Consider the following 18117-nt stretch of genomic DNA (forward strand, 5'->3'; position numbering starts at 1 on the left):
TGGGAGTCTCTGGCTGGGGAAGTTCCCAAGCCAGAGCAGCTCAGCGGCTCAGCAGCATCTGGGACCCATTACCAGGCCCTGGGAGCATCTGGTTCTCATCAGGCCGGGCTGCACGTGGGGCTCCTGGAGGGGGGAGGGATCTGGCCCGACAGCAGGAGGGGGTGTGCCAGGCACTGAGATCCGGGGCGTGGGCCATGGGGCACGGGCCTGAGGAAGGCATGGGGGCTGGGCTGGGCCAGGCCAGCTTCCTTGCACATGGTATGGGCGGCGGGGCAGGCACCCTCACAGCCTGGCAGGGTGCCGGCGCCGGCCCATTGCCAGGCAGGGAATGCAGGCACAGGAGAGGGACCCAGGGGTCCTGCCTCCTAGCCGCCCTCCTCCAGCCACTAGCCCCACTGCCTCTGCAGCTCCCAGCCCCTCCCCAGGGGTGCTTCGGCCTCTCTGCTGGGACCACCACCAGGGGACGTCATCGAGAACAGGGCTGAGACCCAGCATGTTCGTTTCGCGCCAGAGACGGAGATTCCCTTCCCCAGGGGCTGCCAGCGGGGGCTGCGTGCCCGTCATGGGCACAGCGGCTGGCGTGCCCGACCCAGCTCAGCTGGGTTATTTCCCCAGGGGCTAAGAACAGAGCTGGCTCGGCCAGGGAGCCGGAACAGACAGAGCCCCCTGCGGAGGAGCCAAGCCCGTGTAGCAGGAGGCTCCCCGGGGCCAGGTAACGCCCAGAGCCCAAGGGGCAGCGGGGCCCCGGCTCCTCAGCCCTGCGCTGCGGCCAGTGAGTCCAGCCCGCCCCGGAAGGTGGCGGGTGCTTGGATAAGGGGCTGCCTGCCTGGCAGCGAAGCAGGAGAGCCCTGCTGCCTCTCGGCGCCCACTGGGGACCTGCAACACGACGCTGCCCAAAGCCTTTGCAACCCAACCCTTCCAGGCCTTGGCCAGGAGGGAACCAGGGGCCATTTCCCAGCCATGAGCAGCCCTGCGGGAGAGGCCTCGTGACGGATGCCCGTGGAGGGAGCAGCCCCTGGCTGGGCGGGGGCCCGGGGAGGGAGCAGCCAGCTGCCCAGGATCCAGCTGCCTTCCTGACGCAGCGCTCGCTGTCCAACAAGCAGAGCCGCAGCCCAGAACCCGTCCGCAACGTCCCCTCTGCCGAGCCGCTTCCCGCAGCCAGGGGAGCAGGATCTTGGGCAGGGAGCTGTCCCAGTCAGGGGGCGCTGAGGAGTCTTTGCTGGTTACGGTTTTCAGAGGATTACACAGGCTTTACTCACACAGCCCCAGCTAGCACCAAGGGGGGCCAGGCAGAGCCCCGGGCGATAGGCCCCTGAGCCACACACAAGGCAGGACCCGGCCGCTCGCCTGGGCCGCAAACCCTGAGCATGAATTTCAGTGAGAGGTGCAGGATTCGGAGCCCTGGAGACCACAGGCCCTGCCCCCAGCCAACCAGCTTCCCCCTCCGCTGGGGGGAGAGGGCGACTGGACCCCAGTCAGTGATGTGAAGGGGCCACCCCCCAAAAGCACCTCGCTATCCCCACCTGGCTGTGGTCTGAGGCCTGCGAACTCATGACACTCAGGCCACTGAACAGCCGTCAAACAGTAACTACTTGTGGCTGGTGCCCGCCTGGGTGGGCCCAGCCTGGACGAAAGGTTTCGGAGCCCATTAACAGGCTGCGAGGGCAGCGCGCCTCCTGCCGCAACGTGGCTCTCCTGCTAAAAAGAGCAGGGAAGCTGCTGAATCAAGGTGTAGCCGTTCCGTGGCCCCGGGCGCTTTAAGCAGGCAGCCACGCCGGTGCCGGAGCCGGAGCCAGAGCTGGAGTCGGAGCCTCCCTCGCAGCGGGACCATGGGACAGTGGAAGGTGCTGGGCTGCCACTGGCCTCCCCTCTACGTCCGCAGAGCCAGGCTGCCCCCTGTCCCCACAGGGACTAAGCCTAGGGGCCGGGGGCAGTTCAGTCATCATGCTGCTCCCTCTGGAAATCCCAGCCCAGCCCTGGGGAAGCCGCGGGGAAACGCCCGTCACCACGTGCCAGGCAGGACCCGCTTTTCCCAACGCTGCTGAGCGGCTCGGCCACTCACCCGACGTTCAGGTGATCCGTCAGGGCCTCGGTCAGGCACGTGGCTGCAGCAATGGCCTCTCGCCGTCTCCGCTCTGCAAGGGAAAGGCCCGAGTTTGTACCGGGGAGGAGCAAAGCGACTGCCCCTTTACAGACGTTGCCCCGCCAGCACTGATCCCAGCGGCGCGGCCGTGCAGACCAGCTTGTGCAATGGCAGGGGGTCCTGGAGACAAGCACGAGCACGGTTGATCTCCGTGAGCGGCTGTGACACGTCCCCCACCCCAGGCGTTCAGCAGAACCAGGGGGCTCTGGGACGTCCTTGGAGGTGTCTGCGTGGCCTGGGAAATGCTGTCAAAGCTCAGGCAATGATGAGGTATTTATACAGCGCTAGAGGGCAGGATCTGGCATTAGTCCGGGGGAGGGATGGGATCCAGGACTCCTAGGTTCTACCCCTGGCTCTGGGAGGCCAGCAGAGTCTAGGGGTTACAGCAGCTGGCCAGGAGCAGTGTAACCCACACACCTCCTGGCTGTGCTGTTCTGCACTGACGCCACGAGAGAGCAAACGGGAGTCTGCTCTACAGCCCGAGCTAACAGCCAGCTGCCTTTTAGATCATGCACCAAGCTCCAGAGGGCCCAGGTTCGATTCAACCTGCTGCCGACCAGCGGCTGTTGGCGTTACACCAGGACTCCTTGGAGTCACTACAGGCTGGGGACCGACTGGCTAAGCGGCAGTTCTGCAGAAAAGGCCCCGGGGGTTACAGTGGCCGAGAAGCTGGATATGAGTCAGCAGTGGCCAAGAAGGCCAACGGCATATTGGGCTGCATCAGTAGGAGCGCTGCCAGCAGATGGAGGGACGTGATTATTCCCCTCTATATGGCACTGGTGAGGCCACATCTGAAGTATGGTGTCCAGTTTTGGTCCCCTCACTAGAGATGTGGACAAATAGAGAGTCCAGTGGAGGGCAACAAAAATGCTCAGGGGCTGGGGCACACGAGTTACGAGGAAAGGCTGAGGGAACTGGGATTGTTTAGTCTGCAGAAGAGAATTGTGAGGGGGGATTCGATAGCTGCTTTGAACTACCCGAAGGGGGTTCCAGAGAGGTTGGAGCTCGGCTGTTCTCGGGGGGCAGTGACAGAACCAGACGTGATGGTCTGGGATGCAGTGCGGCAGGTCTCGGGGGCAGTGACAGAACCAGGCGCGATGGTCTCAGGTTGCAGTGGGGCAGGTCTCGGGGGCAGTGACAGAACCAGGCACGATGGTCTCAGGTTGCAGTGGGGCAGGTCTCGGGGGGCAGTGACAGAACCAGGCGCGATGGTCTGGGTTGCAGTGGGCAGGTCTCGGGGGGCAGTGACAGAACCAGGCGTGATGGTCTGGGCTGCAGTGGGGCAGGTCTCGGGGGGCAGTGACAGAACCAGGCGCGATGGTGTGGGTTGCAGTGGGCAGGTCTCGGGGGGCAGTGACAGAACCAGGAGCGATGGTCTGGGCTGCAGTGGGGCAGGTCTCAGGGGCAGTGACAGAACCAGGCGCGATGGTGTGGGTTGCAGTGGGGCAGGTCTCGGGGGCAGTGACAGAACCAGGCGCGATGGTCTCAGGTTGCAGTGGGGCAGGTCTCGGGGGGCAGTGACAGAACAAGGCGCGATGGTCTGGGTTGCAGTGGGGCAGGTCTCGGGGGCAGTGACAGAACCAGGCGCGATGGTCTGGGTTGCAGTGGGGCAGGTCTCGGGGGCAGTGACAGAACCAGGCGCGATGGTCTCAGCTGCAGTGGGGCAGGTCTAGGGGGGCAGTGACAGAACCAGGCGCGATGGTCTGGGTTGCAGTGGGGCAGGTCTTGGGGGGCAGTGACGGAACCAGGCGCGATGGTCTGGGTTGCAGTGGGGCAGATCTCGGGGGGCAGTGACAGAACCAGGCGCGATGGTCTCAGTTGCAGTGGGGCAGGTCTCGGGGGGCAGTGACAGAACCAGGCGTGATGGTCTGGGCTGCAGTGGGGCAGGTCTCGGGGGGCAGTGACAGAACCAGGCGTGATGGTCTGGGTTGCAGTGGGGCAGGTCTCGGGGGACAGTGACAGAACCAGGAGCGATGGTCTGGGCTGCAGTGGGGCAGGTCTCGGGGGCAGTGACAGAACCAGGCGCGATGGTGTGGGTTGCAGTGGGGCAGGTCTCGGGGGCAGTGACAGAACCAGGCGCGATGGTCTCAGGTTGCAGTGGGGCAGGTCTCGGGGGGCAGTGACAGAACAAGGCGCGATGGTCTGGGTTGCAGTGGGGCAGGTCTCGGGGGCAGTGACAGAACCAGGCGCGATGGTGTGGGTTGCAGTGGGGCAGGTCTCGGGGGCAGTGACAGAACCAGGCGCGATGGTCTCAGCTGCAGTGGGGCAGGTCTAGGAGGGCAGTGACAGAACCAGGCGCGATGGTCTGGGTTGCAGTGGGGCAGGTCTCGGGGGGCAGTGACAGAACCAGGCGCGATGGTCTGGGTTGCAGTGGGGCAGGTCTCGGGGGGGCAGTGACAGAACCAGGCGCGATGGTCTGGGTTGCAGTGGGGCAGGTCTCGGGGGGCAGTGACAGAACAAGGCGCGATGGTCTGGGTTGCAGTGGGGCAGGTCTCGGGAGGCAGTGACAGAACAAGGCGCGATGGTGTGGGTTGCAGTGGGGCAGGTCCCGGGGGCAGTGACAGAACCAGGCGTGATGGGCTGGGTTGCAGTGGGGCAGGTCTCGGGGGCAGTGACAGAACCAGGCGCGATGGTCTGGGCTGCAGTGCGGCAGGTCTCGGGGGCAGTGACAGAACCAGGCGCGATGGTCTCAGGTTGCAGTGGGGCAGGTCTCGGGGGCAGTGACAGAACCAGGCGCGATGGTCTGGGTTGCAGTGGGGCAGGTCTCGGGGGGCAGTGACAGAACCAGGCGCGATGGTCTGGGTTGCAGTGGGGCAGGTCTCGGGGGGCAGTGACAGAACCAGGCGCGATGGTCTGGGTTGCAGTGGGGCAGGTCTCGGGGGGCAGTGACAGAACAAGGCGCGATGGTCTGGGTTGCAGTGGGGCAGGTCTCGGGGGGCAGTGACAGAACAAGGCGCGATGGTGTGGGTTGCAGTGGGGCAGGTCCCGGGGGCAGTGACAGAACCAGGCGTGATGGGCTGGGTTGCAGTGGGGCAGGTCTCGGGGGCAGTGACAGAACCAGGCGCGATGGTCTGGGCTGCAGTGCGGCAGGTCTCGGGGGCAGTGACAGAACCAGGCGTGATGGTCTCAGGTTGCAGTGGGGCAGGTCTCGGGGGCAGTGACAGAACCAGGCGCGATGGTCTCAGGTTGCAGTGGGGCAGGTCTCGGGGGCAGTGACAGAACCAGGCGCGATGGTGTGGGTTGCAGTGGGGCAGGTCCCGGGGGCAGTGACAGAACCAGGCGTGATGGGCTGGGTTGCAGTGGGGCAGGTCTCGGGGGCAGTGACAGAACAAGGCGCGATGGTCTGGGCTGCAGTGCGGCAGGTCTCGGGGGCAGTGACAGAACCAGGCGCGATGGTCTGGGTTGCAGTGGGGCAGGTCTCGGGGGCAGTGACAGAACCAGGCGCGATGGTCTCAGGTTGCAGTGGGGCAGGTCTCGGGGGGCAGTGACAGAACCAGGCGCGATGGTCTGGGTTGCAGTGGGGCAGGTCTCGGGGGGCAGTGACAGAACCAGGCGCGATAGTCTCAGGTTGCAGTGGGGCAGGTCTCGGGGGGCAGTGTCAGAACCAGGCGCGATGGTCTGGGTTGCAGTGGGGCAGGTCTCGGGGGCAGTGACAGAACCAGGCGCGATGGTCTCAGGTTGCAGTGGGGCAGGTCTCGGGGGGCAGTGACAGAACCAGGCGCGATGGTCTGGGTTGCAGTGGGGCAGGTCTCGGGGGGCAGTGACAGAACCAGGCGCGATGGTCTCAGGTTGCAGTGGGGCAGGTCTCGGGGGGCAGTGACAGAACAAGGCGCGATGGTCTCAGGTTGCAGTGGGGCAGGTCTCGGGGGGCAGTGACAGAATAAGGCGCGATGGTCTGGGTTGCAGTGGGGCAGGTCTCGGGGGGCAGTGACAGAACAAGGCGCGATGGTCTGGGTTGCAGTGGGGCAGGTCTCGGGGGGCAGTGTCAGAACCAGGCGCGATGGTCTCAGCTGCAGTGCGGCAGGTTTCGGGGGGCAGTGACAGAACCAGGCGCGATGGTCTCAGGTTGCAGTGGGGCAGGTCTCGGGGGGCAGTGACAGAACCAGGCGCGATGGTCTGGGTTGCAGTGGGGCAGGTCTCGGGGGCAGTGACAGAACCAGGCGCGATAGTCTCAGGTTGCAGTGGGGCAGGTCTCGGGGGCAGTGACAGAACCAGGCGCGATGGTCTGGGTTGCAGTGGGGCAGGTCTCGGGGGCAGTGACAGAACCAGGCGCGATGGTCTCAGGTTGCAGTGGGGCAGGTCTCGGGGGCAGTGACAGAACCAGGTGCGATGGTCTCAGGTTGCAGTGCGGCAGGTTTCGGGGGGCAGTGACAGAACCAGGCGTGATGGTCTGGGTTGCAGTGGGGCAGGTCTCGGGGGGCAGTGACAGAACCAGGCGCGATGGTCTGGGTTGCAGTGGGGCAGGTCTCGGGGGGCAGTGACAGAACCAGGCGTGATGGTCTGGGTTGCAGTGGGGGAGGTCTCGGGGGGCAGTGACAGAACCAGGCGCGATGGTCTGGGTTGCAGTGGGGCAGGTCTCGGGGGGCAGTGACAGAACCAGGCGCGATGGTCTCAGGTTGCAGTGGGGCAGGTCTCGGGGGCAGTGACAGAACCAGGTGCGATGGTCTCAGGTTGCAGTGGGGCAGGTCTCGGGGGGCAGTGACAGAACCGGGCGCGATGGTCTGGGTTGCAGTGGGGCAGGCCCAGGCTGGTATCTGGAGGGCAGTGGAGCCCTGGGATGGGCTCCCGAGGGGGGTGCTGGGGTCTCCGGCCTGCCCCAGCCCTGGCTGGTGATTGGCGGGGGTGGGACTGGACCCCCGAGATCCCGGCCAGCCCAGGAGCCCAGGCTCCGTCCCGGCGGGGTGGGGGGGTCAGGACCCCGGGCTCCGATTCAAGCTTGGCCACCGCGAGCGGCTCCCCCGCTCTGTGCCTCAGTTTCCCCACCGAACCGGGGGGTGCAAAGGGCTGAGCGACACCAGCGGGGCCACGGCCGCCCTCGCGGGGTGACGTCAGGCTATGACGTCACGAGAAGAGTAGCGGGGCCACCAAGCCCTGGGGCAGGCCGGCCACCCGAAGGGTGATGTCACGTGTGACGTCATCGCGCAGGGCCATGGCGCTCCCGAGGCCCGGCGCGACGCGGACAGGCGGCTCCCGAGTGACGGCCGCGCGGACCAATAGGAACCCGGCCGGGGCAGGTTGCCATGGAGACGCCGGGACCACCCCCCCGGCTCTCACCTTGCTGCTCCCTGCGCTCGCTCTGCCTGGCCTGGTGCTCGCGGAGCAGCCGGGACAGCATCGCCGGGCCGGGTCGCTGCGCGCCGCGCCGCGCGGGGTCATGGGACTGCGCCGCCACGTGACCCCGCGGCCCCGCCCCCCGCTAGGAGGGCGGGGCCTACGGGGCCAGAGAGCGGGCGTGGTGGGGGGATGTCGCCCCCTGGCGGGGGGGGGGGACAAGAGATTGTGTGATGCAGGGGGGCGTGGCGGGGGGGTTGGCTCTGGGGGTGTGATGCAGGGGGGCGTGGCGGGGGGGTTGGCTCTGGGGGGGTGATGCAGGGGGGTTGGCACAGGGGAGTGATGCTGGGGGGCGTGGCAGGGGGTGTTGTGGGGGGGTTGGCTCTGGGGGCACGATGCAAGGGGGTGGTTGGCACGGGATTGTGTGATGCAGGGGGGCATTTGGCATGAGGGGGTGATGCAGTGGGGGGCATTTGGCGGGGGAGATGTGGGGGGGTTGGCACAGGGGAGTGATGCTGGGGGGCGTGGCAGAGGGTGATGTTGTGGGGGGGTTGGCTCTGGGGGCACGATGCAAGGGGGTGGTTGGCACGGGATTGTGTGATGCAGGGGGGCATTTGGCATGAGGGGGTGATGCAGTGGGGGGCATTTGGCGGGGGAGATGTGGGGGGGTTGGCACAGGGGAGTGATGCTGAGGGGGCGTGGCGGGGGGTGATGTGGTGAGGCGGGCGGGGGAGACGTGGCGGGAGGTGGTTGGCACTGGGGGGGAGACAGTGGGGGGCGCGATGTCGCCACAGTAAGCACTTGCTGAAGAACATCAATGGCTATGTTAAGTCGACACGTAGACCAGACCCCGGAGTCACTGAAGTGTTTCACAGAGTCTGGATGGAGTTTCTGGCTGGGGCCAAAGTGCCCCTCGGTCATTTGGCCTCAAAGAATTCAGTGTAAACACAGCTCATATCAACCTTGGAATGTCCTCAAAGTGTCTCCAGGAGCTCTGATTTCACCCTTCCACACCAGTCTCATGCTGGGGGTGTGACGCCTGGCTAGAAAGGGTTAAACATCCTGCAAAATAAATAATCCTGGAAAGACCTGTGGGGAGAGAAGGTTTGTGTTCTTGTGTCTTTACATAGGTATGAGTAGGGTCGTCTGTGCTGTACTCTGCTCATTCAGGGGTCCAAAGGAGCTGCTGTCAGTCCCGGTATTCCTCTCTCTTGGAAAGGCACTGTGGATGAGTGAGGAACAAGCAAATGGCCTTATGTTCACCGGTGATGGAGAATGTTCAGGGTAATCTGAATTTTCAGTTTGCTGCAACTGAAGGCTGTGGAAGTGATTTAATCAAGGAAGTTTCAGTTCCTAACAGCCAGACATTTTCTGTTGTGAATGGATCCACTGACTTTCCTTTTGAAAGATCCAGTGGGGATCACTTTGAGAAAGTTTCAGACGAGTAAAAGCTCTTAAGGAAGTGGAACAGCCCTATAACCAAATGGCTGGGTTTGGCTAGGTTGTTGGGGAGACAATGGTGTTGGGACAGGACTGTCTCCATGCTAATTCCTTAAGTGAGCAGTCTGTGCTTCCAGGTCTGAGGAGAGATTTGGTTACTGGTGTTTCAAAGCAGAACAGTTTGATGGCTGAATGCTTGAGGATGCAGGGGAGAGCAAGCAAACTCTCACCTGAGACTCTGGATTTGTGTGGTTGTCACGGACTCACAGGTCGTGCCCACTCGTGGCCCCGTGCGGTCCGTGGAGGGTGCCACTTTCAGTGCAACAGCCCTTCACGGGGGTCCACTCTCAGGGTCAGGCCCCTCCACCTCCTGGAGCTGCACCTCTGAGCCTTAGCACGTCTGTCTCTGCCGTGGGCCCCTCAGGGAGTCCCCTCGCTCTGGACCTCCCAGGCCTCCTCACCCCCGAAGGGGTTGATGCCGCCTGTTCTCTAGACCGGAGTGACTCTCAGCCAGCATAAAACAGGAGGGTTTATTGAGAGTTGAACCCAGCACAGGAAACTCTCAGGGCCTCAGTCCTGGCCTCCCTCAGCCCAGCACATCCCAGTCCCCCTGCATCCAGGTGGGCTCTGCCTGCTCCCCCTCTATAAAAGGCAGTTGCATCATATCCATTGTGTCTTCAGTCTTGTTTCTGACCTCTGAAGGGACTTTGCTACACTGAAGCTCTGAGCAAAGGACTGAATGACCCATCCCGGCGAGGGATGTTCCAGAGATTTGATTTGAACCTGCAGTTTATTCCATCACTGCTACAAGCCTGACCCAAGACCTTTGCTATTACTGGATGTCATTGATTCCATTTAACCAATTTTAACTCTCACCTCTGTTTTGTTCTTTTTATGAATAAACCTTTAGATTGTAAAGGATTGGCAACAGCGTGATTTGTGGGTAAGATCTAACTGGGTATATTGACCTGGGTCTGGGGCTTGGTCCTTTGGGATCAGGAGAACCTTTCTTCTTTTACTGGGGTATTGGTTTTCGTAACCATTCATTCCCAGGACGAGTGGCACTGGTGGTGATACTGGGAAACTGGAGTGTCTGAGGGAATTGCTTGTGTGACTTGTGGTTAGCCAGTGGGGTGAGACTGAAGTCCTCTCTGGCTGGCTGGTTCGGTGTGCAAAGCGACTGTGACTGCCCTGCTCTAAGGTATTTGTCCTGAATTGATACCCTCAGTAGTGTCCTGCCAGAGGCCGCTTTGTTACAGGGGCGTTTGGCCGGGGGCGGGGGGGTATGCCCTGCCTCCACTGTGCCCTGCAGTAGGGGACTGACCCAGCAGGGTGGTGTTTGGCCCCAGGGCTGGCATAGTGCTGGGTGTTTTGAGGCAACACAGTGATATGTTTGGAGGTGGTGTTGCCAAGGCACATCACACACCGCACCAGAGCGGTGACGTTTTTTACACCCCCACTAACACATTGTGATGGGACGCGGTGACGGAATCTGACATGTCTTTCCCACGAGGCCTCCTGAAGCAGTGAAGCTGTGACATGCCGGAGCCGCCTTTTGAACACCCCCAGGCTCAGTGGCACTATTTTCCCGGGCAGCTTTGCCATGCCGTGGGATGGTGGTGAAGTTCTGACACAGTCTGGTGCTGCTTTGTCATGGCACGTTGTGATTTGAGTCGGCAGGACCTCTTTAATGTCTTTAATGAAGTAAACACAAAGGGGAAATGTGTGATTATGGGGGACTTCAACTTCCCGGACATAGACTGGAGGACGAGTACTTGCACGAATAATAGGGGTCGGATTTTTCTGGATGTGATAGCGGATGGATTTCTTCATCAAGTAGTTGAAGCACCTACGAGAGGGGATGCCATTCTAGACTTGGTGTTGGTGAGCAGTGAGGACCTCGTAGAAGAAATGGTGGTAGGGGACAACCTTGGTTCGAGTGATCATGAGCTGATTCAGTTCAAACTAGATGGAAGGATAAACAAATGTAGATCTGCGATTAGGGTTTTTGACTTCTCGAGGGCTAATTTTAAAGAGTTAAGGAAATTAGTTAGGGAAGTGAATTGGACGGAGGAATTAGTGGATTTAAATGTGGAGGAGGCCTGGAATTACTTTAAGTCGCAGCTGCGGAGACTGTCAGAAGCCTGCATCCCGAGAAAGGGGAAAAGAACCATGGGCAGGAGTTGCAGGCCAAACTGGATGAGCAAGCAACTCAGAGAGGGGATTAGACAAAAGCAGAAAGCTTACAGGGAGTGGAAGGAAGGCAGGATCAGTAAAGAAAGCTACCTTGCTGAGGTCAGAACATGTAGGGATAAAGTGAGGAAGGCTAAAAGCCGCATTGAACTGGAACTTGCAAAGGGAATCAAAACCAATAGTAAAAGGTTCTACAGCCACATAAATAAGAAGAAAACAAAGAAAGAAGAAGTGGGGCCGCTATACACTGAGGATGGAATGGAGGTTAAGGATAACCTAGGCATGGCCCAACATCTAAACAAGTACTTTGCCTCGGTTTTTAATAAGACTAGTGAGGAACCTTGCGATGATGGAGGGATGATAAAAGGGAATGTGGATATGGAAGTGGATATTACTGCAACTGAGGTAGAGGCCGTACTTGAACAGCTTGATGGGTCGAAGTCGGAGGGCCCGGACAATCTCCACCCGAGGATATTAAAGGAACTGGCGCGTGAAATTGCGAGCCCATTAGCGAGAATTTTTAAGCGATCGATAATCTCGGGTGTTGTGCCGTATGACTGGAGGATTGCTAATGTAGTTCCTATTTTTAAGAAAGGGAAAAAGAGTGATCCGGGTAATTATAGGCCTGTTAGCTTGACGTCTGTAGTATGTAAGGTCTTGGAAAAAATTTTAAGGGAGAAAGTAGTTAAGGACATAGAGGTCAATGGTAATTGGGACGAACTGCAACACGGATTTACTAAAGGTAGATCGTGCCAAACCAATCTGATCTCCTTCTTTGAGAAGGTGACGGATTACTTAGATAAAGGAAATGCGGTAGATATAATTTACCTAGATTTCAGTAAGGCGTTCGACACGGTTCCGCACGGGGAGCTGTTAGTTAAATTGGAAAAGCTGGGAGTGAATATGAAAGTTGTAAGGTGGATAAGGAACTGGTTAAAGGGGAGACTCCAGAGGGTCGTATTGAAAGGTGAACTGTCGGACTGGAAGGAGGTCACCAGTGGAGTCCCTCAAGGATCGGTCTTGGGACCGATCTTATTTAACCTTTTTATTACTGACCTTGGCACAAAGAGCGAGAATGTGCTAATAAAGTTTGCGGATGACACGAAGCTGGGGGGTATTGCTAACACGGAGAAGGACAGGGATACTATTCAGGAAGATCTGAACCACCTTGTAAACTGGAGTAATAGAAATAGGATGAAATACAATAGTGAAAAGTGCAAGGTCATGCATTTAGGAATTAATAATAAGAATTTTGGATATACGTTGGGGGCGCATCAGTTGGAAGCGACGGAGGAAGAGAAGGACCTTGGGGTACTGGTTGATAGCAGGATGACTATGAGTCGCCAATGTGATACGGCTGTTAAAAAAGCAAATGCGATTTTGGGATGCATCAGGCGGGGTATTTCCTGCAAGGATAAGGAGGTGTTAGTACCGTTGTATACGGCGTTGGTGAGACCCCATCTGGAATACTGTGTGCAGTTCTGGTGTCCCATGTTCAAGAAGGATGAATTCAAACTGGAACAGGTTCAGAGACGGGCTACGAGGATGATCCGAGGAATGGAAAAACTGCCTTATGAAAGGAGACTCAAAGAGCTTGGCTTGTTTAGCCTGGCCAAAAGAAGGCTGAGGGGGGATATGCTCGCCCTATATAAATATATCAAGGGGGTTAACGTTAGGGAGGGAGAGGAATTATTTAAGTTTAGTACTAATGTAGCCACGAGGACGAATGGGTATAAACTGGATATTAGGAAGTTTAGACTTGAAATTAGACAAAGGTTTCTGACCATTAGGGGAGTGAAGTTCTGGAATAGCCTTCCGAGGGAAGTAGTAGGGGCAAAAGACTTTCCTGGCTTTAAGACAAAGCTTGATAAGTATATGGAGGGGATGTTATGATAGGATCGTCAATTTGGGCAATTGATCTTGAATTACCACCAGACAGGTCTGCTCAATGGTCTGCGGGGAGATGTTGCATGCGATGGGTACTGAGTTGCTGCGGAGAACTCCTTCTTGGGTGCTGGCTGGTGACTCTTGCCCACATGCTCAGGGTTTAGCTGATCGCCATATTTGGGGTCGGGAAGGAATTTTCCTCCAGGGCGGATTGGCAGGTGCCCTGGAGGTTTTTCGCCTTCCCCTGCAGCGTGGGGCACGGGTCGCTTGCTGGTGGTGTCTCTGCAGCTTGAGGTCTTCAAACCATTTTTGAGGATTTCAATAACTCGGTCCTGGGATAGGGGTTGTATAAAATTGGATGGGTGGGGTTCTGTGGCCTGCCTTGTGCAGGAGGTCAGACTAGATGATCAGATTGGTCCCTTCTGACCTATGAGTCTATGAGTCTATGAGTCTATGAGTATGGATGCAGTGTCCTCACTTTGCGCTCAAACGTTACTGTCGTGTGACCGCTGGGGCTGCTGGTGGGAGCTGAGTTAGTGAGCTGGGACCAGCCTGTGATTAGCGTTAGTTACACGCCACAGGGAAAGGACCCAGAATAAGTGTAAGGAAAATAGATCCCAGACAAAAGAGACAAGTGAAATACTAACTCTGTTTTCTGTTTTCAGTTAGATCCTGTCAGAATGAGCCAAGTGCCCTTGTGGCTGTATCCAAGCAGCAGCACTGAAATGCAGCCACCTCTGGGGCAGGATGCATCAGCTGTTTAACAGCACACAGCAAGTTTAGGACAGGAAGTGGAGGAGAATCCTAGATCTGATTGACACTTCAGGAGGATGTTAGGAAGGCAGAATGGAATTAGCCGGGTTGGAATTAGGTCAAGACAAAAAAGACCAAGATTAAGGCACTGAACTGGGACTATGGAGATCTGGATTCAGTTCCTAGCTCTGCCACCGGCTGCCTGGGAGGACTTGGGCCAGTCCCTTCATCTCTCTGGAGCTAGTACTCCCTCCTTGCCCCCACCATAATGTAAACTCTGAGAATGACCTGACCATCCACTTGGATCTTCTGGAGGAGGGTTAGCCTCAAGGGTGCAGCTACCTCTTGGGGGAAGACAAGGAGGGTCCCCACCACACTGGAATTTTGCAGGCTTGTCCCAATTTTAATACAGTCAGCGGCACATTTCCCTTCCCAGGATGAGCCTCTTCTGCACCCGGGGATGGGCAGCAGGGCCTTGACTTCTCTCTTGTTCCTTCCCCCTTCTTCGCTGCTTCCAGCTTTGATCCCAGCTCTGGGGCTGCATTTGATGGTGTGGCCTGGGCCGGATGCCCCACCAGTACGATGGGCGGTTCCATAGCCATTCGGGCCAAGTGGCAGGACGCTGCGGCCTATTCTCCTCTCCAAGAGGGCGTTGCACTGCTGACTTGGATGGAGCTACTGTGCTTTGCGCCGGTGTCAGCGGCAGGAGAATCAGATCCTTGTGACTGCCAGTGCTTTGGGGGCCCCTTTGTCTGTCTATCTTGGTAGAGAGCCTAGCGCCGTGGGGATCGCGGGCCCTCCTGGGGCTCCTAGCCACAGATCATATCATCTGGCCCCCATCAGCGCTGCGCCTGGGCCCCTCTCGATCTGTGATGTCTGGGTGAGGGGGTGTAGGTGGCATGGACGGCTGCCTGCCTGCTCAGGGCATGATGGATGGGGGAGGCGGCAGGTACGTGAAATAGCAGCAGCCTGGGAACGAGCTGGCTGGGCTCCAAAGACAGGGGGAACCTGAGCCTTGGCGCTCGAGAGCCGGGAACACTCCGGAGATGAAATTAGCCTGCAGTGGACTCCAGATGCAGCACCAGCTCCCGAAGGGTGAGTCGGCAAAAGAGCATGTGGGGTCTGAGCTCACCGCCTTCAGCTGGCGTCAGAGCTGGATTTAGAGCTGGCGTAAGGCGGCATCTGTTGGAGCAGAGCCTGGTGATCTCACTAACTCAGCTCTGAGGGGCTGGTCCGGGAAGGTTGTGGGGGCCCTTGGACATGGGATTGGGGGTGTTGGGGAACCCAGGGAAGGAAGAGCCGGAGAGGAGAGACTGAAGGCTGGAACGCATGACTCGGTCGAGCCCCCAATCTGCTCTAGTCCCTCTGTCCCTCCAGGGGGCTGACAGCCTCCTGCTCTGGTTATTCAGCCCAGCGCCAGGAGGAGAAAGACGTGATGTGGAACCCCAGGGCTGGAGTTTTGGGTGCAGAATGTGCAAAGATGGGCCCTGCAGTGACTGTGTGTGACGGGGTGGGGTTTAGCCATTTGGAGGGAATACTGTGCATGCCTCGGTTTCCCCTATGGTGCGTGGTTAACTAGTTGGCTGGTAAAAGGTTGTTTATTTTTGGCAAAGACCCAGAGATCCTGGTCAGACTGAGGCCGGGCCTAGGGCCTCAGGCCCATGGACAGTCCTAGAGGACAATGGCCCCTTTGCTTGCCCAGACATGGATCCTAGCAACTAAGGACCATGGATGGTTCACCCTCCGCAGGAGGCCAGCAGGCTGTGGAGAACGAAGGGCTAGGAAGGACGGTCAGGTGGAGAACAGAGCATAGAGGAGGGGCCCCATGGGGTTAAGTGTGGGCTGTCAGAGGCAGGGGACAGGCTCCTGGGCTGGGACCAGAGACACCTCAGGGCTCAGGGCTCTGGGCTGAGCCTGCTGGACTTTGCTGAACTTTGTTCTCTGTATTAACTAAGGACTTTCTGTGCTGTGTCCAGATGGGTAATAAACCCTCCTGCTGTTACCTCGCTGGCCGAGAGTCACTGCAGAGTCTGGGAGCCAGGGGTGCAAGTCTCCCTTGGGTGCTCAGTCCAGGTGGACTCACTGCAGGGAGCTCCCAGCACAACACCAGGGTCTGATGGCTCCGAGGTTCGATCCCAGCAGACGGTGAAGCTGAGGGCTGACCTCCGTGAGCGTGTGACCCTGAGGGGGCTGACGCACTGAAGGGGTCCCCCAGGGACTGTTCCACAGCTGCCGGAGAGCACTGGGCCTGTGGCTCTGTGACACCTCAATACTGAATATCGTTTCTTTAGCAGGATCCCAGAGAACTCTAAAGACGGGGTTTGCAGGGATCGTTCACTCACGGCTGCCATGCAGCTGTTTCTGGGATGGAAGGTTGCAGCTGTTTAAGAGCATGCAGCAACCCTATGCCACGGTCTGGGCCAGGAGTGGAAGAAGAACCAAGCCCATGGATCTTCGTTGCCCATGAGACATGTGGACGTCTGTGTCCATGGCTGAACTGTAAGATGGCACCTCTAGCAGCATAGTCCACAGCTGGGCCCTCCTAAGAATGGCAGCCCCTCCTCAGCCATGTCTCCCACTCCTCATTCGGGCCCTTGCTACCGCGGCTCCAGGGCTAAGTTTAGCTTCTCGGACCAGGAGACGCTCTGACAGGAGCTACCAGCGTCACTTGGCCCAAAATTAGCACAGGGACGGTGTAAAAATAGCCCTGGCTGACTCCCTGCCCCGCGCACCTCGCGACAGATCTGCTGCCTCCAGCAACACAACCACGTTCTCCCAGGTGCCAGCCCTGCAGGAGCCCATCCAGCCGGGGGCGCGTGAGGGGATCGAATTGTTGCCTGTGTTGGTGGTCGAGCGAACAGCCGAACGCTGTTGGAGGCAGAGCGCCAGGCCAGGCACTCGGCACCTTCTGAGAGCCAGGCCCAAGGTCGCTCAAGCTGGGGTCAGTTCTGAGGGTTTGGAGTTGCCCACTGCTGGTGGCAGCGCTGGGAACGGAGCCCAGGAGCCCTGCACTGTAGCCACTCGGGGGTCGGACTGGGAAATGTGGGAGGGGCTGTTCTGCCTAGTGCCACCTACAGATGAGCGCTGACCTCCTGACACCCCTTGGGGCCGGGCCACGGTTCATCGTGGGCTCGCTAAGCTCTGCAGGGCCCTTCAGCGGTGAGGGGGGCAAATCAGCAGCGGCATCTCCCAACCACCCCTGCCCCCCTCTCCATGAGAGGTGGTGGCGTTAGCCATGCTCGGCCCTGGGAATCTGAGTCCACCCCTCCCTGCGATGAAGGGGACGGTTCACACTTCGCTGAGCTATTGGCCCAGGCTCTGTGCAGACTTTGGCAGACGTAGCTGCCTGGGTTACTCATGGGTCACGTTTCTGAGGTTTTCTTTGCCCTTCTAAGGGGTAGGCACGAACGCTGAGATTCTGGAGGCCGAGCCGGCCCCTGCAGAGAGGTGCCAGGCAGGTATATGGGCACGGACCAGCTGCCTTGTCGTCACGTTGCCGTCCACCCTCCTCCCTCTGCTCTCTAGCTTCTTCCCCTCCGTCTTCCAAGTGCTGGAGGATGGTCCCGGGAGGGGCTGAAGGACTTGGCCCTGGGATGGAGTTCAGAGAGCAGGCTTGGTGCTGCCCCTCTCAAGAGCCAGAGGGGTCTGGGAAGCGGCTCCCTCTGTGTGTGTCCAGCGGGGTGGAGGCCACAGCCTGGCCCGAGTGGGATCCAAAGGTGGAGAGCCCCAGATCATTGTTTTAAAGAATCTCGTGGTTTTTAAACCAACCTCCAGATCTTGGGGTGCTTGACGCAGACGGTGGAAGCCTGGGGTCGCCAGGGGGCAGAATGTAGCTGGTGCAGGGCAGCTTTACAAACCCTCTGCAGGGGTTCTCAGACTTTTGTTCTGGTGACCCCTTGCACACAGCAGCCTCTGTGTGCGACCCCCCCCCCATATAAATGAAAAACAGGTTTGTGTCTATTTAACACTATTATAAACGCTGGAGGCAAAGCGGGGTGCGGGGTAGAGGCTGACAGTTCGTGACCCCCCATGTAATAACCGTGTGACCCCCTGCGGGGTCAAACCCCTGCCCTACAGAAGAGCAGCAGGAGCGAGAGATGCAGAGGGTGTCTTGCTTCGCTAACCAGGCTCCAGGACCTGGCTGCAGGGTGTGGCCTTCAGGCTGCGTTTGGAGCAGACAGATGGCTGAGTGCCCCCTCTGTGCCGAGGGCTGAAGCGAAGATCCCAGGCTCGGTTTAATTTCCACCGGCTGTTCCTCGTTTCCCACCCACAACTGCCACGGAAGCCAGACCTGAGCGACACCAGCCTTCTCCCGCTGGATGGGCCGTGGCACAGAATGTTTCGGGGAGGGGATGTGCAGGGGAAGGGAGTTAACAGAGGCTAAAGCCATGTGCTCCCTTGGGACGGTGGCTTGAATCGGGCCCATTCCC

The 18117-nt window shown here is 59.1% G+C and overlaps 1 protein-coding gene and 1 long non-coding RNA gene across 5 annotated transcripts in view; one reads left to right on the forward strand and one right to left on the reverse strand.

Annotated features, from left to right (window-relative positions):
- The window catches only part of BLOC1S1 (biogenesis of lysosomal organelles complex 1 subunit 1), an 82171-nt gene that overhangs the window by 1949 nt on the left and 62105 nt on the right, over positions 1 to 18117 (reverse strand). For 2 of the 3 annotated variants that reach the window (XM_050924758.1, XM_050924760.1), the window contains exons 2-3: positions 7418 to 7486; positions 2063 to 2135 (exon numbers count right to left, since the gene is read on the reverse strand). In XM_050924758.1, the coding sequence (XP_050780715.1) occupies positions 2063 to 2135; positions 7418 to 7478 (134 nt within the window). In that variant the 5' untranslated portion in view covers positions 7479 to 7486. Of the gene's footprint in view, positions 1 to 2062; positions 2136 to 7417; positions 7487 to 16791; positions 16799 to 18117 lie in introns of those variants that run through there. The other variant, XM_050924759.1, reaches the window with a different exon arrangement.
- LOC127035186 (uncharacterized) lies at positions 3637 to 6799 on the forward strand. 2 transcript variants are annotated; one of them, XR_007769590.1, is made up of 10 exons: positions 3637 to 3810; positions 4468 to 4507; positions 4837 to 5070; positions 5506 to 5544; positions 5600 to 5654; positions 5821 to 5875; positions 6209 to 6263; positions 6319 to 6387; positions 6553 to 6607; positions 6663 to 6799. It is a non-coding gene; the product is annotated as an uncharacterized LOC127035186 (long non-coding RNA). The 2 variants fall into 2 exon arrangements; XR_007769589.1 differs by lacking the exons at positions 4468 to 4507; positions 5600 to 5654; positions 5821 to 5875; ... (1 more) ...; positions 6553 to 6607; positions 6663 to 6799 and having other exon boundaries at positions 4852 to 5070; positions 6319 to 6417.

This window comes from Gopherus flavomarginatus, chromosome 16 (genome assembly GCF_025201925.1).
Source record: "Gopherus flavomarginatus isolate rGopFla2 chromosome 16, rGopFla2.mat.asm, whole genome shotgun sequence".
Taxonomy (NCBI): domain Eukaryota; kingdom Metazoa; phylum Chordata; order Testudines; family Testudinidae; genus Gopherus; species Gopherus flavomarginatus.